A 26,675-nucleotide genomic window follows, 5' to 3' on the forward strand; every position below is an offset into this window, starting at 1 on the left:
TAGATATTAATGAAGGCTGAAAGTTCTAATCTCTTTCCTGTACTTTCTGGCCTTTGGTATAGTAATAAAACAAGAGAACTATACAAGATGTTTTAATTGGCTTAAAAAAGATTTACAAACCATTGTAGTTCAGATAGATGAAAAATATTTCTGCTATTACCATAAATTCTTGTTTGTGTTTAACTGCTCAGTAGAAATTTTGGAAAGGGTTGAGATTTGAGAATGTATGTTATTTGGGCTGGGTAAACAGTTCATTGGAAATAAAAACTGATTGTTTTGAGCCTGCCAAAACAATCATCATGAGTTTTGGTTCAACAGTGTCAGCCAACACACCAGGTAGTGTATGCAAGCAAATAATGGGCCATCTGGAAAGGAGTCATTGGGGCAAACAACTTGACTAATTTTAAGATAGAGCTTAATAGTTTATTAATGGGATTCTATGACGGGGTTGCCTGAGATAGCAGGGGATTAGACTCAGAGATCAGGAGGCCCCCTTGCAGTCCTATCAGTGATGGATTTAGAATTAGTGGGGCTCTGTGCAGAGCTTCACTTTCAGGGCCCCCCCCTCAGGACCCAGCCAAGAAAAAGAACATTCTTTCTTATCTCCCCTCCCCACCCCTTTTCATTCTTTTTTCTTCATCTTCCCCCTATGAGTAATGGGAAGTAAATGAAAATAAAGTGAGGTATCTTGATTGGGGCAGGGGGATTGGGTGAAGGAGGAGGTGTGGGAGTTGGGCTCTGGGAGGGAGTTTGGATGCTGGGGTTGGGCTGGGGCAGGGGATTGTGGTGTGGGAGGAGGACAGGGGTGCAGGTTCTGAGAGGAAGTTTGGGTGCGGGCTCTGGGCTGGGGCAGGGGGCTGGGGTGCAGGAGGGGGCAGTGCTTACCTTGGGTGGCGTGGCTCCCAAAGTGACTGGCACACACACTTCTCCGGCAGTGGCTCCTAGGCAGGTGGAACAGTGGGTCTCCAGGCGTCTCTACACGCAAGTGCAGTTCCCGGCCAATGGGAGCTGCAGAATTGGCACTTGGAGCACCACAGGAACAGGCTGTCCACTTCTGGGAGCAGCACGGCGTGAATGGAGGAAGGCAGAGCAGGCAGGGAGCCGCCTTAGCCCTGCTGCTGGCACATCTCTGCATGCCCCTTGGGAGGAGGAGGGCAGCAGGTTTCCATGCGCTGCCCAGCGCAGGGGCAGCATGTGGAGCCATCTCCCCCCACCCCACCAGGGGTGCACAGAGACATGCCAGCAGCCGGCTGCTTCTGGGAGCAGCATGGGGCCATGGGCCACAGCATGCAGACAACCTGCCTGTCTGAGCCCTGCTGCACCACCTGCCGAGACACGGGGGAAGATTGTCAGATGAGATTTGTCCTGCATTTTGGAGGCCCCCTGTCATCAGGGGCCTCATGCTACTGAACAGTTTGTTTCGTGGTAAATCCACTCCTGAGTCCCATGTCCCTAAATGGCTAGACCAGAAACGCCTATGCTTTGGAACCTGGATACTAAGAGTCAGGTGAATGGGGAAAATAGCCAGCAAAAGAGAAAAATTCTCTTTACTCCGATTCTGTATCCCCAGAGACTCTAAGGCCTTTGAGGTAAGGACTGTCATTTACTACATTTATACCGGGCCTAACACACTGAGTCCCCTAGGCATTATCACAATGTAATGGTAAATAATATTAATAAAAATGTAACCAGAAAACTGTACTTTCTTTTTCTTTTGCATTTCTCATGCACTTTTGACAGATACTGGGTACTTCATGCATTTTAATACCAGTGCTGGCAGCATGGGAAACACAGCTACCCTGGAGAGCCGAATTCTATATCCTAAAAGAGGATTTCAGTGCTTACAATTCTATTATTACAACAGTGGTCATGAAAGTGATAAGCTGAACATCTTAGTTAGGGAGTATGATTTAGCCAGCTCCACTAGTGCTTTAAGGCTCGTTGAAAGGATACAAGGTATGAAATAAAGTTGCTTTTTAAATGTGTGCCTTCTGGTTGGATAGATATTCAATATGCTTAACAGACTGCTGGGAGGGAAAAGCATAGTACAGTGAAGTGGCATTTTTCCTTTATCGTTGTCCATCTTTTAACTTCTGTCCTCTGTAGTTTGATTATTTGCTTTCTTCTCTCTTGTTATTGCAGTGATTCTATTAGCTGAGGATATAATATGTGATGCAACCTCAGTCATTTTCCAGTAATGTAGTCAGTTACTACAACTGACTTGCACTTATCAATAAGGTTCTCTCACCTAACATAGCTAAAGATCCACAAACATTCATGGTAGCTGATCTAAAATTGCAGGTGTGATGGGTTGGATCACGGAAACCCCTTGGAAACTGCCAACTGATGTGCCAAGACTACTTCTGCCCTTGCTTTCCTACCCTGGCAGCTTGGGATGTCAGGGCCCTGCCTGGTTTGAGCCAGACCCGCTAGCCTGCTGCAAACCCAGACCCAAGTCTGAAGCATGTCCCCTAACAGCTGTAGGGTTAATTGAAAGCAGGTTACGAAGTGTTCCTGCCTTTAACACTCAGATGCTCAGCTTCCAATGGGGTCTAAACTAAATAAATCTGTTACCCTGTATAAAGGGTAAACTCAAATTGTTCACCCTCTATAACACTGAAAGAGAGGTATGCACAGCTGATTGCCCCCTCTCCTCCCCAGGTATGAATACATACTCTGGGTTAATTAATAACTAAAAAGTGATTTTATTAAATACAGAAAGTAGGATTTAAGTGATTCCAAGTAGTAACAGACAGAACAAAGTGAATTACCAAGCAAAATAAAGTAGAATACGCAACTCTATGTCTAATACAGTAAGCAAACTGAATACAGATAAAACCTTACCCTCAGAGGTGTTACAGTAAGCTTCCTTTTACAGACTAGCCTCCTTCAAGTATGGGTCCAGCAATCACTCACACCCCCTGTAGTTACTGTCCTTTGTTCCAGTTTCTCTCAGGTATCCTTGGGAGTGAAGAGGCTCTCTCTTGAGCCAGCTGAAGACAAAATGGAGGGTCTCCCAAGGGTTTATATAGACTTTCTCTTATGAGTGGAGACTCCCTCCTCTCTCCTATGCAAAGTCCAGCTCCAAGATGGAGTTTTGGATGGGCAAGTCACAATTCACCTGCTGCCTTGAATGTCCTCAAGTAGACTTCTTATGTGGATTGGAGCCTTCCAAGGGCACTGGCCTGCTAAACCTAGGGATGTGAGTTCAATCCTTGAGGGGGCCATTTAGGGATCTGGAGCAAAAATCTGTCTGGGGATTGGTCCTGCTTTGAGCAGGGGGTTGGACTAGATGACCTCTTGAGGTCCCTTTCAACCCTGATATTCTATGATGCTACAAGTGCTTCTTGACTGGGCATTTAACTTGCACATTCCTTTCTCAAGAAGCTGACGAAATGCTTTACTAAGGCTACTTAGAAATCAAGCAAGTACACAGCCAATATTCATAACTTCGAACACAAAAATGACACATGCATACAAATAAGATGAAAAGATTCAATAGATCATAATCTTTACAGAGATATGTTACATGGCATATGTAGCATAAAACATATTCCAGTTATGTCACATATACATTCATAAGCATATTTCCATAAAGCCTTACGGAGTGCAACGTCACAGCAGGTAGATGTGTCTTAGACAACATAAAAAGTTGCAGAGCAAATTAATGTTAATAGTTAAGATATTAATATTACAAAAGTGGAAAAGTTGGAGTGAATTTAAAAGATTAGCTGAGTGCCCTGGTCTGAGGGATCTTATCAAGTTGGAAAAAAAAATTTCCAGACATTTATTTAACAGTGTTTGGACTGACTTCACAGAAGTATGTGAATAACATATCACAATTTGCATTTGACATGTAGCATGATATATTCCGTGAGCTTTCAACTGTAAATAGATTTAAGTGACTTAGACACCTAACTCCTATTGGAAATCAACAGGGCTTAGTCATTTGGGTACTTTGAAAATTTTACTCTATATGCAAGTTTCTTTCCTGTTTCTTTTCTCCCTCTTTTTGAACATATAATAAACTTTAAAACGGATAAAAATCCCACCAATCTCCAGGTTTACAGAACCAGTCTACAATAGTGTATTCCCCATATAAGGACTAATTAAAATGCATTGAAATCTACAGAAGTTTTTTCAATGATTCATCAGGTTTTGGATCAGGCACAAGATCTTTTGTCATTGTTAATAAGTCAGAGCAGATCCCATTAGAAAAGGTAAATGAATAATAATTATACATAGAGTACCCAGTTATCCCTATGCTCACTCTTTTACACTGAAGAATAATAAATACTAAATAATAAAAAATACACTTCTTCCCCTTTACAACTAAGGTTTGTTCTACACTTAAAAGTTAGTCAATATAGCTATGTTGACCAAGGGTGTGAAAAACACCACACATCCATGGACTTAGCTGCATCTACATGGGAGGAGGGGGGTGTTAGATCAGCATACCTATGTAGAGGAAAAAATAGTAGCTATCAATCATTTAGGGAGATGGTATTTCCACACTAACAGAAAAAAACTGTCAATGCAGGCTGTGACTACAGGGTTATGCCAGCATAGTTATGCTGACATGGTTTTGTGGGTATAGTCTGCATAGTGTAGAGAGAGCCTATGTCTAATTAGACCTGTTTGCTTGCAAGGTCTTCCCTGTAGCAAATATCAAATCCTCTACACCTTTCTTTCCTGCGTGCTTGACCGCCCCATGAACCTCACCAGCTGGTTGCTCTGGTGCTTTTGGCATCCCTATAAACTATCAGATTCCTCTCATACAAACTGGTATCAGGGCTTCTCAGGGCCTGTGTAGATCTCAGGTTAATTTAAAGGGAACCCCTAACTCTCACTAAACCTATCCCGACACAAAGTTTACTCTCTCTAGATTTCAAGTAGGCTGAAGTATATCTCATGGATATTTGGTTGCAGTACAGGGTGGATAAGTCAATGAATTAAAAATATATATATATTTAAATCAGATTTTTAAAAAAATAAAAATTAAGTACAGGGTTTTTTTTTAAATAAAGCTGTTTAAAATTAAATTTGAAATTGAAAACCCATGTTAGGCCTAAATTTATTATCTATCAATCATTTAAACTAAATACAAAAACAACAACAATAAAAAAACCCTTAAGCAGTACACATTTGCTGCCAAGTTTTAGAGGAAGTCAAACCACTGAACTGGTGGAAGTCACTGGCTAAGCACCTGGAACCAGAGTTTGTTGATGCGCTAAACCAGATTTTGATAGCAGTAGTCTCTTTTGAAGCTGCAGAGAATGTTTTCTGCATTTCAGTTTATTCAACTAGTTCAGTTCAATGATTAATTAATTCAAAGTTAAGAAAGCAGTTGGCAACCAAAAAAATAGGTGTGAGAGGATGAGATCAGCTAGTTGCAAAATCCTGGAGAACATGGTGAGAGGAAATAATCCGTTCAATTCACTAAATACAGATAATATTTCCTTTGCTTAATAGATCAGGTAGTTTTCAATACAAAATATTTGATAAACTTTTTTTCCTTATGCATCTAGAATATTTAAGGTACACACAGCTATTTTTTATTTAATTAAAAAAATAAAATGCTGGTCTTGTGCATTTTAATTGATTTGAATTTCCATACAAATAGAGCTTGACACAAACCACAAGTAAAAATTAATCTAGTAAACAAGAAATGCATCATTTACCATTTTCTAATATAAAAATGTAAAAATTAAGAATCTGACTATGCATAAAATAAGCGATATAACTACTTAAATAAATATGTTCAGATATAGCATATTCTCCTTATTAGCAAAAAAGAAGCACCAAATTTAGTGCAAAAGTTATATTTAGTTGCAAATCAACATGTTTTAATGGTTACCAACCAACAAGAATCAGTCTTTCTTTAAGAAAATAGCTAAATGATACAAAGGCAAAACACAAATAAAATGTATTTAAATCAAGGCTTCTTGCTTGCTGATTTACATCATGATTAAATCAATAATTTAAATAGATCTATTTAAAATCAATCCATCCTTTTCTGGTTTTGAGATGTGTAACTGTTCACGTGCATGGGCTGTGTTTTGGTGGTGGCAGAGGTGGATTGTTTTGTTTAGGAGGAGTTTGTTACAGAGATACTAGGTAGGATTTTGTGCATGTCCAGTTATCACAACATTTGGATTAATTCACTGCCAAATTCTTTGGAAAATATATAATCAAGAAAAAGAAATCTCTAAGAGCAATAACTTTTTTCCACTATTAAATTCAGTAAATATTATGCATGTTAAAGAACTAAACATATGTTAGAAAATTAGAAGGGAAAATAATGTGCTCCTGTATGCATATTTAAATTTCATGAAAAGCAGCATTTATAAGAGAGATATTGACACAACTTCAACTCTAGTGGAATTAATAAATTTTTGTGTAATGTTGTAACAGGTCCTGAATACTGTACAGTATTTGACTGCTCTGTTTGCCCTCTTTTTCAGGTTCACCTCTGGATTATTGGCAGCTTTACCATGTTCCTTTGAAGGCCACAAGGAAATTCAGGGTTGTATTTGAAGGCGTAAAAGGAAATGGTTCATCAAATGGAGGCCTCTCTATTGATGACATTAACCTTTCAGAAACACAGTGTCCCCATCATGTCTGGCATATAAGAAATTTCACGCATCTCCTCAATACAAGTCCCGCAGGGAGAAAAATATACAGTCCACCTTTTTACTCTAGTGAAGGATATGCTTTTCAGGTTGGCTTGTATGTGAATGGTACCAGTAGCAACCCATTTAACTTAGCGATATATTTGCACTTAATCTCTGGAGTAAATGATGATCATCTGCAGTGGCCTTGTGAATGGCAACAAGCTACTATGATGCTGTTGGATCAAAATCCTGATATTCGTCAAAGCATGTCAAATCAAAGAAGTGTAACAACAGATCTATCTGTATTAACAGGTTAGTTAAAAACTGATGACTACACTGTCCTGTTTACCCAACACATTGTCTTGCTTTTGTAAGAACAGAACAAAAAAACAATGGGTCACATTCTCTCCTGGTACAAGTGGATACAGCTCCATTGTCTTCAATGGAGTTTCATCTATTTACATTAGTAGGGAATTTGATGCAATGGAAGGAAGCAGTGACATAGTGGAATTGTGTGTCCCAGAGCAGGATAATAGGGTTGAGCAGGGATGGCATCCTTTATATATTATATTACATATAAATATATACGTGTGTGTATATGAGTGTACATATATATTTTAAAGACAGCATGCTCAAGCATGATCATATGATCCATGCAATAGCCTTTACATCTGCCTTTGAGAACGTGGCCTTCCAGCCCTCTTAAAAATAGAAATGCAGAGGTGACCAGCTATTAGGCATGATTTAATACAAGACAAGAGTGCCATCATTAACCAGAGTCCATGATGAAGGGAGCATTGGTGTCAAACCTAATCTTCAAGTGGACAAAGGACTAATAATTCAGATTCAATAACCTGCAGCTAGAGTGGGGGAGAGGGAAGAGAAGAGAAGAAATGATGACAGCTCAGAGTCATTTTAAAAGGAGAAAATTCAATGAAAAGGTAAAAACTGAAAACAGAAGAGAGTAAGAATTTCTATGGGGAGGTAAATTATAGGATTTTATTTTAATGTACATTGGATATAGGCCTGAGACACTTTCTATATATTAGTGTAGTAAGGATTTTGCTATAAAAGACAGCTACCAGTATCATAATCTTTAAGTTCTTGCTTTGCATGGAAACACATCTAGCTGTGTGGATTCCCAGACTTTGGCAATGCTAGGGTCTGAAAAGCATTAAAAAAAATTGTCTAAAACTCACAATATATTTTTTTTAAGTACAAATGTTCTGTGATACACACACACATTAAACTTCCTAATGGGGAAAGTATGTGATATAAATACTCTAGAATGACAGGATGGGATCCCCTTTTAATAAATTAAAACAACACTACACAAGATTTCCTGCTGATAATCATCTTCTTGCCCTATACAGTCTGGTCCTTGCCACTTCATTCCTTTCTATCCTACACACCTGGGCATACTGTTCGGCTCCCTTGGTTCTCTGCACCCATGCACATGCAACTCACTTTCCTTCTTTTTCCTCTTGGTCATTCATATCCTGCTGACATCTCCAATCCCTGAGGGCAACTCTTGATTCTCCTTCCTCTAGGTAGTGGAAGCCCCAAATACAGGCAGCTAGGCTGGCTCCTTTACATTACCAGCTACTGTCACAGGTGTTTGATCTCTGCCTTATGATGTCAAGCTGGCATATCTGGAGGAGGAGCCAGCAAACCAGCTAGTTCCCCACAGACTACCAACAAATACTTCACTTTGAGAACCACCAAACTAGTGCATTTTAAAAACTAATCCTGTGTTACCAATTTTTATTCCAACTTTATTCCAAAAAAAGATTTCACAATAATTTTTTTTGGCTGACATGCAGAATAGGCCTCATGTTCCCCTGCTCCCATTGCAAGATAAAAATCTATTTAACAAGCCACTGGAAGACTTTCTTGATATAGCCTCCTGAGGGACCTATCACACTTGAGTTGATTCTCAGGCCCGGGAAATGTGGAGGGGAGCGAGACAGTAATGTACATAATCCGACAACCAATATAACTCCTTATCTGAGATTTGAGTGACTTCCTGTTTAAATATTCAGGACACACACAAACATACACACTTTTTTTCCCCCTTGCAGATTCCTCATCTTATTTTTGGGACAGGCCAGACAAAGTAGGATCACCTGCTAATTTCACTAATGGGACTCAATTCATGAGAGGGCCAGGACATGGAACTAGTGGATTTCTAACTCATGAAACGCTTAGAAGCCTCAACTTCATCAAAGAAGATGGTGTTTACATTCTTTTAACAATGGAGAGTATGTAAGCATTAATGGTAGCTATATAAAGTTACTGTTTATAATGCAGTAAGTATGCAGTATGATGTTTTTAGTACCACATAAGGCTCCACCCCTACAAACATATATGCACAAGATTAATTTTATGTGCAAGTAGCCTGAGAATCAGTGGGTCTACTCATGTGTGTAAAGTTAATCATGTGCTTGACTAAATGTTGGGATAGCTATATTCACTGTATAATCATCTACCTAGTTCATTACTAGGTTAAAAATCTAATTATACAATATGTAATGCTATTCCTATGCAAAATTTCTTAGCTAGACCACGTCTGGTCTCTTGTCTGTTTCTGAACGTAGACTGCAAAACATGGCAGAGGCATTTCATGCTGCTGAAAGGTGAAAATACCAGTTATTTATTTATAACAGCTGAAAATTGCTTAGGTTGTGTCACAGCCAGTGTATTATTGCTATTCACTTTTAGAATTCATCAGTAGTGCAGACCTGTGTGTTTTATGTATTCTCATTTTAATGTAGGGAAAGGTTGTGTCCATTTGCAGAAAATCAGAACGTTTCAAAAAACAGGGTAATGGAAAAGTCTTATAGCTGGTCTATTAAAAAATAGTATGGCATGAAAACCTTGTGCTCTTTTTTTTCCCCTTTAGATATCTCACATCTGATATCAACTCAACAAAACTTTTCAGTCGCCATCTCCAATACCACCACCAGTTCCACTACAGTACCTGTGACAGCAACTCCAAATTTCTGTGTAAATGGTGGTATCTCCATTGTCGTAGATGAAAAACCAGTGTGCAGGTAACTGACTTAATTCAATCCCAAGATTAATTTTATGATCAGAAAAAAATGTAGTAGAGTTTATCATTCAAGAAAATAAACTAAACATGTTACCCTTGGAGAAGGCTGGCAGGCTTTAATACAGTGAATTTCCAACATCACAAATCCAGGTGACCAGATTTGTGGCCAGTTTGGGCAACACAGCTTTTCCCAGTCTCAGCCTTTTCCTATTTTAAAGTATTCTGTTTTTAATTTATTTTAGTTAATATTTATTTTTAATAGATTTGTTAATGTGTTGTCATAATTAAGTATTACCTCATCCTATTCTGAGAGTTAAATATTAATGGAGATGAAACAGAAGTTAAATGTCATCTCAAGGGAACTGATATTTTTGAAACAAGAAGTCAACACAAGTATTGTTACATGCATTCTGAACAGTTTCTTCAGAAATATTAGGTGGTCCTGATTATGACTTGGAATTTCAAAAGTGTAACAGTTTGCCTTTGAAACTCAAGGGGACATGAAGTTTGCTGATTAAACTAGGTTTTTGCCTTCAAGGAAGTGAATAGCAGCATTTGTGGAATTTATTACAGCTAAGCAAGGTGGATTCATTTACATATGCAATCTCATTGGTTAACATTGTTCCAGAGCTCAGTATCATCATCCTTTCGATTGGTTAGTAGTACAGCAATGTCATGCCTGAGCATGCGCACCTTGGGATTTCTGTGAGGCAGAATTCTGAGTGTCAAATGCATCAAGCTTTTAATTTAAGCCTTGATCATGCAAAATCTCATTGAAGCCAATGCACTTCATGTAAGCTCATAGTTTCTATGCAAGTGGATCCTTTTCTAGAACTGAGGCCATAATTTAATAGACAGGGAGTTTAAAGGGGCCAGACAGCCACAAACTGCAGCCTACAGAGCTGCCAGGCTTATCGATTAGAAGGAAAGTGGCAGCTGTAAACTCAGTAGTATTATAAATTTACAGTAATATTTTTCAATAACGACCTCAGGAGCACCTGCTCCATGTGTTGGAACTTATATCTCCTGGGGACAATAGCAGCCCAGGCTAAGGAGAAGAAAGTAGTTCTTTAGAACAGAAAGCAATTTCTACTTTTTGGTGGGATTTGTCCAGCTCTGTTTGAGTCTTTCCAATTTCTTTTGTTGTTGCCCGAGCATAAGGAAAATCCCCAGGTGGCAGCCCTACACCAACATCCCACTCAGCTACTGGGTGAGGAGGCCTGGCCAAGGAAAGGGGACATGACTGAAGCATCTTCAGTTGGGCCAGACACAGAATTGGGGGTACTTTGCTTCCTTGGCCCCAGCTCCTGTGCCAAACACTACTTGGTCAGACCTGAGAATTTGGCCCATAGTTCCTGTCCTGATTGTCTTCCAGTTTAAAAATTGATAGGTGAGATTAATTGATAATGAGGGAGAGGTGAGGGTGCAGAAGAAGAGGGTTGCTCGAACATGCTAATTGAGTTCTTTTGAATTGTAAGGATAGAGTAAGGCATCTGGATGGTTCCACCAGGTGGGTTGGTTGAGCTGCTTTTGTTGATAACCCTCTGCTCCCATCCACATGCTCTTTTGAAGCGATTGGCTGAAGGAAACAGAAGTGCAACAGAAAGGAGATGAGCATGGCAGGGGGGCAGAACTGAAGCAGGTCAGTATGATGAATTAACAGTAATGCGGACAAACCGAATAACAGCTCTGCTGGTAGTAGCACCAGTTTCCAGGAGTAGAAAATTAATTTTGTATTACCAGGAATGCCATCACTTCAAGGGGGAAAAGAAGAGCTAAACAGCAGCCAGAGGGTGGAGAGATCCAAGGACACTGAATTCTCCTCATAGGTGGTGCCCTTTCAGTGGTGGGGTTTTTTTTGTTTTTGTTTTTTTAATAGGGCCACATACAACCAAGACAACAGCTAAAGTAATCAGAATAATCAACCAGTCTGGCCTTTAGACTTTCCCTAGAAGGCTGTCAACTAGAGTGGCTCCATCTGCAACAGGAGAGCAAAGGGCAACAGCAGCAAGGTGGCAGCTCAAGTAGTGTGTATATACAGAGGGGAATACCCCACAGAGCAACTTTAATTCAGAGTTAGATTGCATCAGGAAGGTTTCGTGTATGCTAATAATAAACCTACAGTTTACAGAACTGTATCTCTCTTTAATTTTTGTTAGCTGTTGAATAGATGTTGCTCTTATTTTATAGATGTCCCGCAGGTGATGACTGGTGGTATATGGGAGAAAAGTGTGAGAAGAGAGGCTCAACTAAAGAAAATATGATAATAGCTGTTTCTGCTTCGATTGCTGTGTTTGTCATTATGCTGCTTGTCACTATTATAAGCATATGTTGCATGAGGAAGAAATACCAGCAAAAAATTATAAAAAACAAAGAAGCTTGGATTTTAGAAAATGTAAGTATTGTCTTTTTAGTTAAAAGACTCGGGTATTTTCTAAACAAGGCCTTTTTGCAAAAGAATTGTGTGCTGAATAGGTGATATAGTTACATTAAGAAAAGTGAACTTAATGAACAGGAGCTGAACAAATATCAGGGAAAAAAGATGATGTCCAGGACACACTGGCTTGATACTTAAAGATAAAATAAAAAGCCTGGAACTTACTAAACAAGGTGGCAAGGTTTCAATCCCTTTATCTGAAGTACTTCCTTTCCTCCACTCTAAATAGTATTGTTCTCTAAAGCCAATCCCTGCAGCTAATGCCAGTAGCTTATATAACCTGTATCAGTATGCCTACACACTCACAATGGTAAGCCTCCCACCCTGTGTAGACAGACTCACGCTAGCATGCTGAAAAGAGCAGTATAGACAGCATTTTGAAGTTGTGGCTCAGACTTCCCTGCCTGAGCTCTAGCTGAGGGAGTGGGGTGGGCTCCGGAGTCCAAGCTACAATTTCAAAGCGCTGTCTGTGCAGCTATTTTAATGTGCTAGTGCAAGCTTGGGTCTGTCAACCCAGGCTGGGCAGCTCGCTGCCACAGGCTGTGTATGTACACGTGTGCACGCACACACATGCTGACTTTCTGTATTACACATCCAAAAAACGTGTATACAGCTTCCCCAGAAGGTATACACCATTCTATTATAAGAGAATGTTTTTCAGATATCCACCATTAAAGTTATTTGATTCCAACTCATCCGTGAGTAAAGTAGCAATTAAAGTTAACCTAAAAAGTGAAGGAAAACGCATTGAGTCGTGATGGGTGAAATCTTCACCTCATTGAAGTTAATGGCAGTTTTGCCACTGACTCCATTGAAGCCAGGATTATATATTACACACACACACACACACACACACACACACACACACACCCCTCTCACTGTCTCTCACTGAGTGTAAACCTGATTCCAACTGGTAACTGTCCTCATCTCCTCTGTCCTCAGTCATTGCCAAACTTAAAACATCTGATCTGCCACTGCATTTTCTACTATTTTTATTAAATGATCATCTTAAAACTTCTGGGTTACTGCACAGGACGACAAGCATCTCTGCCCAATGGCTGTTCCTTTTGCAGATAAACATTTTTTGATATAATGTGTTAAAATAATAAAAATAATAATTAACAATAAAGAAGAGAGCAAGTTAAAACGGTTTTAAAAACCAGAATCACCAAATCAGGTGGCCTTCACTGAATCTTGAATAAAATGGGGTCTCTGGCAGTCTTCTTGAGGCAGGGAGTTCTACATATGAAGTCTTAAACGGAGAAAACTCTTTATTTCAATCTGATCAAGATGAAACCTCAAAATACAGTGAGGATGAAGAACTGGCTAATCCCAGCATCCATGGCAAGGCACGGGAGTACCCTGTAAATGTAGAGACCAGCAATAATGCAGTACAAGTCTTCCAACAGCATACTGACAAAGATTCGCTTCCCCTGAAAATTTCTGTCTCTTACCTTCTCTTGATCTGCACTCAAATTACACTGTTTAATGTTGTTTGTGTTTCTAGAGTCATTCAAGTTTTGGCATTTCCCTTATTGATAAGTTGCATTTTCTTCATTTAACAGAACAGACATCTGTGACATAAAATGAATGAAATCTGAGACATAAAAACCAATGACCAAGAGTGATCAGTGTTTGAAGTCACATGGATGCCTCAACCACACAATTATTTTACAGTTACCGTTCATCTTAGCCATCTTGCTAAAATCTGTTAAGAATGAAAAATTAAGCATCATCTTAGATAAAGTCTGTGTACTATGACAAGACCAATAAAGTGTCTGAAATTGGTAGGCCTAAGGCTTCTGCTCATTGTACATGGAAATATGTCATTGTGTGAGATGTCTGACATTCGCTTTAAGTCTCCCTGAACATGAAGAAGGTATACAGAACAAAGACAGACTAGATTATCTATTTTACCAAGACAACGAGACACTGTCTCATTGTGCTGCTGGCACCTCAACTCGGCATACAAAGCCAAGTAAATATATACACTTACTAAGTGCTCCTGATGCCTTTTCATGACCTGATTCATGAGATGTTGCTGGCAGCTGCATATTTTTATTATATAAAACAAGACTAGTATCAAAGACCTGAGTACATAACAGTAGCTAAGCATTAAATGATAAATACAACGTTATCAGACACCATGACTTGACTGTCTTTTTGCGTCTTGTCCAAGAGATGCCACACTTCCTTAGATTTGAAAGGTTGATTATTTCCACTCTTTATAGAGTGAACAAGCTGAGGAACAGGGATATATTGTGAGCAAGTTGCTCTCAATGCTTTCAGAAGAGCTGCTTTAACCCCTTCACATCTGTCAAAAGTGAGAACAGTTTTAAGGAAAAAGGACAGACTTTTTAGAACACTCAAGTTCCAGAGTACTTGAATCACAGAAAACACATCTCTAACTATATTTCCAAACAGAGTGTTACTGATGGTGTGTATTAGTGATAGTATCACCTGTAATTCATTAAATAAATTTTAAACACTGGCATGCTCAGACAATTACTATTATTCAGCATATTCACTATAGCTCTTGGAACGTGTTTGTATTTAATTTTTTTTTAGATCAAAATTGTCTTTTATATGTCCTTCAGCAATAGATTCTTCATTTTACTCTGCCAGTTACCTGCATCCTACACAAGGCTGTTATTTATTTTTATTATGTCAAATATACATCCTACATCAGGAAAGAGGATGTTCTAGAAACGTGTTTATGCTAAATTCCACAGCACTTGAAATTTCTTATATTTATTTATATTACCGTAGCACCTAGGAGCCATAGCCATGGATCAGGACCTCAGTGTGCTATGTGGTGTACAAACACAGAACATGATTAAACTCCTTGGGGTAAGGACAGTCTCAATATAAGGCAAGAGACAGATACAGAGACCCAGGGAAGTTCAATAAAACAGTATTGGTAATAGTGCAACACAGCACATCAGCAGTACTAGGTCTTGTGTCTACGGTATTTATATGACTCCCACCATGGCAGTATCTGAGCATCTCACAATCTCAATGTATCCTCACAACCCCTTGAGGTAGGACAGCATTATTATCCCCATGTTATAGATGTGAAACTGAGGCAAAGAAATTCATAGACTAAATCAAGGTCACACAGGAAGACTTTGGTAGGAGAGGATCTGAACCTTGGTCTCTCCAGTTCCAGGCTAACACTCCAGGTATTAGGACTTCCTTTATCTCTGGGCCTAATCCGATTGAGCACTAGAAATTAGCGATCTACTGGATTATGTAGATTTGGATGTACAATGCCCAGAGGTGTAACTTTCTACAAAGAATGTGCCAAGAGATTTTGCAGATCTGTAGGCAATTCACCAATACACATTTCACATTAATTTTAGATACCAAGTACTTGAAAAAAAGTATTAACATAATAGCAAATACAACTTGTCAAAAAAAGATGGAAAATGTTGAAAACTGAAAAGAATTACTAAAAACAGAACTTACTGCCCTGAACAATTGAAAAATGAAAAATTTTACCCAAAAATCATAATCCAAAAATTTTCATTTCTTTAGATTTTTTTTGTGTGTAAAATAGTTACCATTTCCCCATAGGCTCTGTGATCAAGGCATTTCACCAACATTGTCTGAAAACGCAGCTAATATTTTTAAAGCATTTTTAGCCATTTTCTATTAGCCTTTGTTGGAGCTGAAGACTACAGAGACCAGTCAAGCAAAACTAATAAGGGTGATTAGAGGCAATATGCAGGGTGGATTAAAAATATATATCTGTATCATACTGTATCTAACTTGAAATAAACTTCCCTTGTCTGAGGCACCTCACTGATCAATTTGCATGTAAACAGTGAAAAATACCCCAACTGTTAAAATATTTAGAGTAGATTTGCATGGATTTATGTAACAGCAGACACATAAAAAAGTCTTATGATTTTATATGTTTCAACTAGCTCTGGCTGAAAATATTTAAGAATGGAATGTTGCAATCAGCCTTTCATAATTTTAAACCAACTACAAGACATGGGACTTCAGATATAATATTTTTTTAAGCCAGAAGCTTATCCAATTTATTCCTAAGAGGCCTGTAAATAACAGTCCCACCTGAACTCTAACGTGACTAACTCTATCATTAAAGCGAGAAAGCTTAAGGTATATAGTACTCTGCTGACCAAGGCCCCAATTCAATCAAACACTTAATCATACACTAAGTTCCGCTGACTTCAAATAGCAATCAATGAAGACTGCATAAAACTAGGAGACTAAAGTTGCTTTTTTACCGGGAGGGATAACGATCAGAACACACCATTCAGAGCTCAACTAACTGTTGTGATACTATTTTTCTATACAAATAGGGTGGGGAATTAAAAACACACACCTGGGTTGGGTGATTAAAGTGCTGCATTTTGGGAATGTCTTCACTGTCAACAGGAACTTGCCTTGGAGTTCTAATTTGACGGGATGAAGCTGAATTGCAATATGACCATTTCTAGTAAAACCAGCACTGAAGATATATCAAGATCTGGCCATGTATAGTCTTCTCAAAGACCTAACTCACGTTGTCTCAGAATGAAAATTTCCCTACAGAGGTTCTAGCACTGGGTCCATCGTGTTTAGTGAAACATTTTAACTTTTTAGATGAGCTAAAACAAATCTTGGAAGGAAGTGACCACATTTCAAGCTGTTAATTAATACTTTGTCAGTAAACACACATCAGGGTGTTACAGTTAATGTACAGATCAGGGCCTATACAAGTAAACTAGACATCCCACACTGGCTCGTGACTTTAAAAAAGGAAGAAAACAACTGGGTATATTTTATTAAGATCATTACATACTTGGCTCGGTACATAGGTGCTGGAACGAGGGGTGCTGGAGTGCTGCAGTATCCCCTGGCTTGGAATGGTTTCCATTATATACAGGGTTTGCAGTTTGGTTCAATGGCTCTCAGCCCCCGCACTGTACAAACTGTTCCAGCTCACCTGGCTGGGTACAATCTTTACCGGTGAAAAGTAGGAGTCCTGAAGTGCTTTCAGTTCATGACTCTTCTTATGTCTGGAGCTCGTCCTTCAAGAGAACATTAAAAAAAATTAACCTGCTCCACAGATGCTAGGGCTTTTTGTTGTTGCTTATTTTGGTTTTATCTGATGCCACATTGACTAAGCGCTTCTTGGCTTGACCCCTCATCCACGTTCTCTATTTACTTTTCTTTTTTTTCTGGTTCTCCAAGACCTTTAAGATAATTTAAAAATTTCTAGTCATTCCATCTAATTTCTAAACTAAAAGTTAATTGTATTAGAATACTACCATTTCACCTTCTTGAAGGAAGCAACCTGGACCAACTCCAATGCCATTTCAGCATCTTGAAGGTCTATTGTCCTGCTCATTGTGGCTTTTGCATGAGCAGCTGATACAGCCAGAGCACTGATTGGGTTAACTGGCATTGTTTAAATGTAAGTAAATATGTACAATTCAGATAGCTATTATCTAGCACTATGTTTCAACCAAGCCCTTTCAGGGTGTACAGTTTATGAGACTTGTACCCTCATTCCAAGGGGACAATGTGCTGAAGCAGATTTCATTCTTGTGTGTGCAAAGCAAGAGATTAACATTTGGGATATGTCTACACTTGGAGTTGCAGGTGTGATTCCCAGCTTGAGGAGACATACTAATGTCATCTCACATCCAGCTAGTGTACTAAAAATATCCAGGCACCCACAGTGGTGCAGACAGAGGCTTGGGCTAGCTACACGAAGAACAGATGCATGGGGTCCAGTCTGAACAGGTTTGTACTCTGGGCTGCTAGCCCCTCCCACCGTTGCCCATACTACTGCAGCTACAATATTTTGTTAGCATGCTAGCTTGACGAGAGCTAGCACGAGTGCGTCTTCAGGAGCCTGACACGCCCAGCTTCCAGTGTAGACATACCCTTGGAGCCAAATTCAGGTCCATAGAAATTTTACCTGCTTACTCTAGAAGTCTCTGGACCAAATTCAGCAGTTACATAAACGGGTGTAAGTGACCCAATTTTCTGAACATCCTACACACATCCCTCAGCCTGCGCTGCTTCCTGCCACCCCCATTGGTCTGGAGTGCCGAACCGTGGCCAGCGGGAGCCATGATGTGCCGAACCTGCGAACGCAGCAGGTAAACAAACCCGCCCGGCCCACCAGGGTGCTTACCCTGGCGAGCCGTGTGTCAAAGGTTGCCGATCCCTGGTGTAAGGAATAAATCTTCTTTGAGTAGTGTTCCTGTGGGTCCGCCACTGTAGGTGTGCTTGTGTTCCTGTGCTGCTGATTGGACAACTTCAGTAACAGCATCCATTAGGCCCACACGTGAGCTGTCTCTCCTCGTGCCCTGCCACAAGGCTAGCCAGCATGCACAGACTAACCCCCCTCAGTTCCTTCTCAACCGACCTTGGCTGGAGATGGAGCTATTAGCAGTCCATTTGTGACCATTATTTTCATTAACATTTTTATAGTTAGTAATACTTCCCAGTCTTTGTTGTAGTTTTCTTCTTTTACTTTCTTCTTGAACAAAACCAAACACACACCTTGCTTTCAGCTGCTCCTGTCTTGGGGCTTGGCTACACTGGAGAGTTGCAGCGCTGGTGGTGGGTTTACAGTGCTGCAACTTACTCACCATCCACACTTGCAAGCACATAGCCTGTACTCTTGCTCTGCCTGGGGTATAACGATTGCAGCGCTGGTGATCCAGGGCTGCTCCCTCAGGTTGGCCACCAAAAGCGCTGTAATTGGCCTCCAGAGGTATTTGAAGGTATCCCAGAATGCCTGTTCAGCCACTCTGCTCATCAGTTCACACTCTACTGCCCTGGCCTCAGGTGACCCGCCCTTTAAATGTCCCAGGAATTTAAAAAATCCGCTTCCTCTTTGCTCAGCCAGGTGTGGAGTGCCATCAGTGAATCTTTCCAGGTGATCATGCCTCCAGGTGCCAAACAAGCCCCAGCACGGAGCAATGGCGAGTTGATGGACCTCTTCAGTGTTTGGGGGGAGGAAGCTGTGCAGTCACAGCTGAGTTCCAGCCATAGGAATTATGATACCTATGGGCAGATATCAAAGGCCATGCTGGAAAGGGGCCATGACCGGGACGCGGTGCAGTGCAGGGTTAAAGTGAAGGAGCTGTGGAGTGCCTATTGCAAAGCCCACGAAGGAAACCGCCGCTCCGGTGCTGCCCCCAAGACCTGCCGTTTTTACAAGGAGCTGGACGCGATACTTGGGGGTGACCTCACTGCCAATCCGACGACCATGATGGACACTTCAGAGCGGGAAGGGGAGGGTGGGGGAGAGGAGGAGGAAGGAGGGAGGGGAGGAAACAGAGACTTAGGATACTGGGATGGGGGGGAGACACCCCGGAGTCCCAGAAGGCATGCAGCCAGGAGCTCTTCTCAAGCCAGGAGGAAGGTAGCCAGTCGCAGCAGCCGGTACTTGATGAAGGACAAGCAGAGGAGCGGGTTCCCGGTAAGCGGCTTTTATTTTCAGGATGAAAATGTTTTGGGAGAGGAGGGGGGGTTAGGGCTGCATGCATGCCTAGATGTGGAATAGCCCATTGATGTGATCTATCATGTCGTGGTAATCGGCCTCGGTAATCTCTTCAAAAGTTTCAGCCAGAACGTGGACAATGCACTTGCGCAAGTTTATAGGGAGAGCCACTGTGGTCCTTGTCCCAGTCAGGCTAAAGAGTCCGTGCCACTGTGCCGCGAGGGGTGGGGGGACCATTGCTGCACACAGGCAAGCTTCACAGAGGCCAGGGCAGAATCTGCGTTGCTGTAGAAGACCCTCCCACTCTTCCCAGGTGACCCGCAGCAGCGAGATATCTTCCAGGATTAACTCCTGTGGAAAATGTTGGGAGACTGTTCAGTGTAGATGCTCCCTGCAGCAGTTTGCTTTCCCCAATGCACAGAAAACTCTGCACATCCCTGAAGCAATCAGTCCCCCTTACTCACCATTTCGTGGCTCCTGTGGGTTATGTGCGCTCTGTTTGGTATGGGAAAAGTATGCTAAAGTGAAGACTGTAAACGCCTTCACTGTGTGGGAATAACTGTCTGGGTGAGATTATAAACAATGCTGCCTCTGTTAACTGTTGCCATTTTTGCCTTTCAAAAAAAGTGTCCTTGACTACTCGACTGCCCGTATCATCGACTGCTCAGAGGCTACAAAACCTCAGGAAGAAGCTGCGAAAAAGCAAAGACATGCTGAAAGCAGTTATGGATCACTCTGCCAGAGAGTAAAAAACTGCAGGACTGGAGGAAAAAACTGTAGGACTGGAGGAAAAGGGAAAGCAGGATCCGCCAGAGAAACACAGCGGCTAAGAAGAAAAGCACAAAGCAGCTGATAAGCATCCTGGTGCACCAAGAGGACTCTATCCAGTCACTCGTAGCCATGTAGGCAGATCACTACCATGCCGGCCCCCACCCCCATCCCAAAGCGCTTTCCCTTATGCCCCAATGTCAGCTCCAAACCCCTTCCCCAGCATCCAGGTTCTTACCACCACCAGCTGCCCCCCACACCTGTACGTTCACCAACCAGCCTTGAGAATTACGACCCTTACCCTCTGCACTCAACTCCTATCACCATGCAGTATTTTCATCCTGAAGTGCAGCAGTCATTGCACAGCACTCCAGACAGGACATATTCAAACCTGTGACTGTACAGTTCACCACCCCACCCCCCTGCCCTTTTAGGTTCCCAAAATTTTGTGTGTCTGTAAAGAAAGTTATTTTCTTTTCAATAAATGAATTCTTGGCTTTCAAAACAGTCTTTATTATTGCAGAAAGTGAAAGATACCGTAGCCCAGGAAAGAAACAGGCATTGCAAATCATTTTATGAAAAACAGATTCCTACTAACATTGTAACCACTGCACTTCACTCCCGTGCAAGGCACCAAACATTACTGTTGGTTTTCAGCCTCAAATTCCTCCCTCAAGGCATCCCTAATCGTTGTAGCCCTGTGCTGGGCCTCTCTAGTAGCCCTGCTCTCTGGCTGTGCAAATTCAGCCTCCAGGCGTTGAACCTCGGAGGTCGATTCCTGACTGAATGTTTCACCCTTCCCTTCACAAATATTATGGAGTGTACAGCACGCGGATATAACCGCAGGGATGCTGCTTTCCCCCAAGTCTAGCTTCCCATACAGAAATCGCCAGAGCCCTTTTAAACGGCCAAAAGCACGCTCCACAGTCATTTGGCACCGGCTCAGCCTGTAGTTGAACCGGTCCTTGCTCCTGTCAAGCTTCCCTATATACGGTTTCATGAGCCAAGGCATTAACGTGTAAGCAGGGTCTCCAAGGATCACAATGGGCATTTCGATGTCCCCTACTGTGATCTTCCGGTCTGGGAAAAAAGTCCCTGCCTGCAGCTTCCTGAACAGGCCACTGTTCCGAAAGATGTGTGCATCATGCACCTTTCCAGGCCAGCCTGTGTTAATGTCAATGAAACGCCCATGGTGATCCACAAGCGCCTGGAGAACCATAGAGAAAGACCTCTTCCGATTAATGTACTCGGATGCTAGGTGGGGTGGTGCCGGAATAGGAATATGCGTCCCATCTATCACCCCTCCACAGTTAGGGAAACCCATTTGTGCAAAGCCATCCACAATGTCCTGCACGTTCCCCAGAGTCACGGTTCTTCTTAGCAGGATGCGATTCATGGCCCTGCAAACTTGCATCAAACACGATTCCAACGGTCGACTTTCCCACTCCAAACTGGTTCGCAACCGATCGGTAGCTGTCTGGAGTTGCCAGCTTCCAGACTGCAATAGCCACCCGCTTCTCCACTGGCAGGGCAGCTCTCAATCTCGTGTCCTTGCGCCGCAGTGTGGGGGTGAGCTCAGCACACAGTCCCATGAAAGTGGCTTTTCTCATCTGAAAGTTCTGCAGCCACTGTTTGCCATCCCAGACTTCCATGATGATGTGATCCCACCACTCAGTGCTTGTTTCCCGAGCCCAAAAGCGGCGTTCCACGGTGCTGAGCATTTCCGTGAATTCCACATGCAATTTAGTGTCATACGCGTCAGGCGACTAGATATCATTGTCGGACTCGTCACTGTCACTTTGGAGCTGAAGGAATAGCTCAACTGCCAAACGTGTTGTGCTGGTGAGACTCATCAGCATACTCCTCAGCAGTTTGGGCTCCATTTCCCACAGAAATCACGCTGCACAGAAACTGTTGGGACAGTCACAATGGTGCCAAATGTGGATGGAAAAACAGTGACTGCTGGGATGTGAAGCGATGCATCACGGGGCACTGGGACAGGAAGGGGAATGACCCGCACCCTTCCGTCCCCTTCCCACAACGCCAAAATGGGAAAAGGTGCTCTGTGGGATAGCTGCCCATAATGCACCACTTCCAACAGCGCTGCAAATGCTGCAAATGTGGCCACACTGCAGCACTGGTAGCTGTCAGTGTGGCCACACTGCAGCGCTTTCCCTACACAGCTGTACGACGACAGCTGTAACTCCCAGCGCTGTACAGCTGCAAGTGTAGCCATAGCCTTGCTCTCTGATTCTTTGTGGGTTGCCCACTCACAACCTCCCACAATCCTTACCCAAACTATATTGAACAAAGCCCCTCCAGCCATTCAGTCCAAAGCTGCTGGGTGGGCTCACATGCCCCTTTTGTCTTGTCTTAGGGAGGGACTTGTGATTAACTTATTCTTACAGTTATGTTAATTGAAGTGTCTGTTCACACCCATCAATCTCAACAAGGTTTGTAACCCATGCAGTCTCCAGTACTTTTCAGCATAACATGTAGTTATGGCAGATAGTAGGGTAGCTCATTTCACCATTTTACAAGAGAGGAAATTGAGTAATAAGGTCACAATAAATCACTGTCAAATCTGAGATTAGGTCACTGAACACAGCACCTCATGTTATGGAGCTGTCAGTCCTTCCTCATGTTCAGAGTCAGCTCAACTGCAGACATCCACCTGCAAGATAGTCTGGAGCAGCCCTAGGGCCATTAGAAGCAGACTGGGAAACATTACTCTCCCACAGCCATGAACTGGGTTGAGGTCCTTTCCCTTTTTAACCCCCATCCTAGCTCCACCCCACAAAAATCACACACACAGCAAATACACCCATGGGGGGAGGGGCGGAACCTCTGGTCACAGCTTTCATAGACACCTGAAATCAAATCTGGTTAACTGGACTGAGGTTGTGGGAATAGGACAGAGAACGACATGTGACCTTTTAGGATGGCTCAAATAACAGGATTTTAAAACTAGCAATTGGCTTACACTTTTGAGTATTTCACAAGGCAGCAGGCTAGGAATTTACTTGTTTAAAAAACCTCTTATGTTAGCCCTGACATTTCTAGGTCCCTCACTTCAGACGAGCCTGCAACCATGGACTTCAAGGGCCCGGCTTTGGCAGCCAGCTAAAAGTCAGTTGTAGCTAAAGTTTGTAACATATATTTTAATTGCGGTGACAAATGCTTCATATGTTGGACTCTTTTGGACTGCTATTCCTGTGCAAAAAATGGGTGAAGGTAAGAAACCTCTAAAAAGAGAATATTTAAATGACTGCTATAGAATCATATACAGATACATAATTTCCAAGACCAGAAAGGACCACTGTGACTAGTCTAGTCGGACTTCCTGTATAACTTCTTAAGCCATGAAACTTCCCCAAAATAACTCCTAGAGCAGATCTTTTAGAAAAAAACTCCCAATCTTGAATCCATCAAATCCTTGATAAATTGTTCCATTGCCTTCACTGTTAAAAATTTACACCTTATTTCCAGGTTGAAAAGATGATATATCTGATACACAGATCTGGCAATGTTTAATTTAACTCTGGAAGAAGAGGTGTAGGGGAGGGAGAGAGGGACTTCCAAAGCTTCAGTAAGTCCTGTAAGTAACTTCAAATATCAGTAATATGTTATTTCCAGCTTCCGTGACTTGTATTTTATACTCCCCCACCCCAAAATAGCTGTTAAAAAGTTAGGATTTAGGCTAGGTAAAAGCAAGAGCATTGACCTAGCTTTTTTAATTATTCTAGGAATGGTGATCTTCTCTATTGGACCCCATGTGTTGCAAGCAGCACAAAAACGAAAGTTGAAGCACTTTAATAGACCTTTACAATGAGATACTTGTAGTTTAAGCCTTAACATTTTAAGAATCTGCGTGAGAAGTCTCCTCTGCATTCTAGAATTCAGATATTTTATATCAGCACTTCCTTTTGTCCCACCTAGTTTCAAAATCATGCCTCAACAATTAACCACCAAAATGATCTCCCTGGACCTAGGCTAACATGTATGGTGCTAGTGTACAAAAAATATTGCAAGCAAAGAAAGTCATGTTGATTTCAAACTCAAATTAGAAACAAGAAAGAGAACATTGACTTTAGAAACAGAAGTGTTAGAGTGTAAAGGACACACCCTGAACTTCGTAAGAAAGCTACATTTTACAAAATCAAGCTATTTTAGTACAATATTTATGAAGAACTGGAAAAAACCAAACAATCTTTGTCCATTGAAATAAGGCTAGAATGTTGAAGGAATGGTCATACTATTTCGATGGGTATGATAGAACCTCCCAGACAGAGACTTTCCCTTATGATTACTAGATTCCCTAGCTTCAGAATCCTCATGGAATAATTGTCATCAATTATATATTCTTCAGAGAAATGTACCTGAATTTCCTGTTCCCTGAACATTCAATGAAGATTTTTTTAAAGCCGTATTCCCATTACAACTGTTCCAAAGAATTAGTTCAATGTCCATCCCAGCATTTTGTTTTACTAACGACAGAAGTTTGATGGATATTGTATTGGGTCAAAAGGCCCTGTAGAGCCATTTAATGACTAGTCTGAACATTAGTGGCTGCACACACAATGTGCTTTCATACATTGCAAGGTAGTTCCTTCCTGCTCCTATACAGGCCCCTTTAGACAAGAAAAGATGGGACTACTATTTTTAATTGAGTTAGTTAAAAAGTTGGCAGTAAACTGTACACAAAGTATCATTTCGATGACACCAGTAACTGCCTATGTAAGTTATCCATTTTAAAAGAAAAGGAAAGCATTTTTCAAAGAGATTCTGGGAGGATTTAACACTCATTATTTCATGTTAATCCATTTTTAAAGACAATTTACCAAAATAACTTGATCAGTTTGATATATATAAGAAAGTTGTTATCTCTACCAAGAGCTGTCAAGTACCATGTTGGTATCATCAAGTTAATGTAGTTTAATTATGAACACCCAAAAGAACTGGTATTTGCAAATGAAGCAGTAACTGAACTTCTACTATGCCTATATGTAACAGAAGAAGTCTAGTTTCACAAACTTGATGGACCATTCTTGAAATCAACTAGTGTTTTGACAGAAAAAGGAGTGCAGGATTAGGCTGTACATTTATTGCCCATAATGACTCCAAAAATTATGAACATAGAACAGATGTCAAGCAAGCGGGAAAGCGTGGGACAAAATAGAGACTGTAAAAATGTGCCCCAAAATAAAATACATTGCTCCTAAGATAGTAACAAACATGTTTGTAAAAGACAAAATGATGCGAGTCATTGTACTAGTTTGGCATTTATTTTCATACTAATATTGCATAACAGAACAACACTAGCATGAGGAGGAGGAGGGGGATAGTAAAAAGAACTCATCAATGCACTATTAACTCTACATGTCTTACCTATTAATAAGATATTGATGTCTCCTCTAATGCGTGTCCTATTGTTGAGAACTTGCTCATTACTTCCAAGTAGCATACACAAAATGACTTTTTTAATATACTCATGGCCACGAATGCTTGGTGCTAAAGATTTGCTTAAATGGTCAAAAATATCCTTTAAGAAACAGGAAACACTTATATTGCACATTATCAGCATTAGAATGGAATCTCATTACCCATTAGCAATTTGTAATATACTTTAGTTTAGCTTTGCAGAATTGCTTGATCTTTGCCACACCATCAGCTGAGAATATGGTGCTATTTCTTTGCTCATCAGTTTTCATATTATTAGCCAGAATTATTGTCCTAGACATTTTTTACCCAGATGCAAAGAAAATTACATAAATTAACTATTAAACAAATACTGGAATGAAGACAATTTTCTTCATAACACAAGAGCTGCTTAGGAAAAAAGAGGGCAAAGAATCAAATTCTTGGTTTTAAATTGTTTATTAGATTTATCCTTTTTACTATGCCTTAATGAAGGAAATCCTCCCCTAAAAAGAGGATTTAATGAAGTCTCAACATCAGAATAGCATAATTTTCCAGCACTTAAGATTTTTCTGTCCCTTCTGCCATCCTTCCACCCTCCTCACCCCAAAAATAACTCGTTTAAGCCATGCTTTCCATGCTGTAGGTCAGGAGGTACCCAACTACAGAATGGATTTTGAGTTTTGGGAGGGGATTTCTACTTAAAGGAAAATGAAAGAGAATGACAAACAAGTTTTTCGTTTTCAAAGAGGCTTGCACTTAGTCACGTACAGTTGACCAGACAACTGTTAAGCTATGCTGCAAATCAGAAGAAATATTTTGAAAATAAGCTGCATTTCTGGACCAAAAAAGCAATGGAATACACTTTGATTTGTAGCCTCTAAGATTATCCCTCTTTTATTGGTTTTCTTT

The 26,675-nt window shown here is 41.0% G+C and overlaps 1 protein-coding gene across 1 annotated transcript in view; it reads left to right on the forward strand.

Moving 5' to 3' along the window:
* The window catches only part of MEP1B (meprin A subunit beta), a 40,372-nt gene extending 26,684 nt beyond the window's left edge, over positions 1–13,688 (forward strand). The window contains exons 10-15 of the mRNA XM_050939778.1: positions 1,741–1,956; positions 6,465–6,926; positions 8,696–8,875; positions 9,517–9,667; positions 11,857–12,061; positions 13,611–13,688. Coding sequence (XP_050795735.1) covers positions 1,741–1,956; positions 6,465–6,926; positions 8,696–8,875; positions 9,517–9,667; positions 11,857–12,061; positions 13,611–13,688 — 1,292 coding nt within the window. The remainder of the gene's footprint in view (positions 1–1,740; positions 1,957–6,464; positions 6,927–8,695; positions 8,876–9,516; positions 9,668–11,856; positions 12,062–13,610) is intronic.
* Positions 13,689–26,675: the final 12,987 nt, after the last annotated feature.

Source organism: Gopherus flavomarginatus, chromosome 2 (genome assembly GCF_025201925.1).
Source record: "Gopherus flavomarginatus isolate rGopFla2 chromosome 2, rGopFla2.mat.asm, whole genome shotgun sequence".
In the NCBI taxonomy this organism is placed as follows: domain Eukaryota; kingdom Metazoa; phylum Chordata; order Testudines; family Testudinidae; genus Gopherus; species Gopherus flavomarginatus.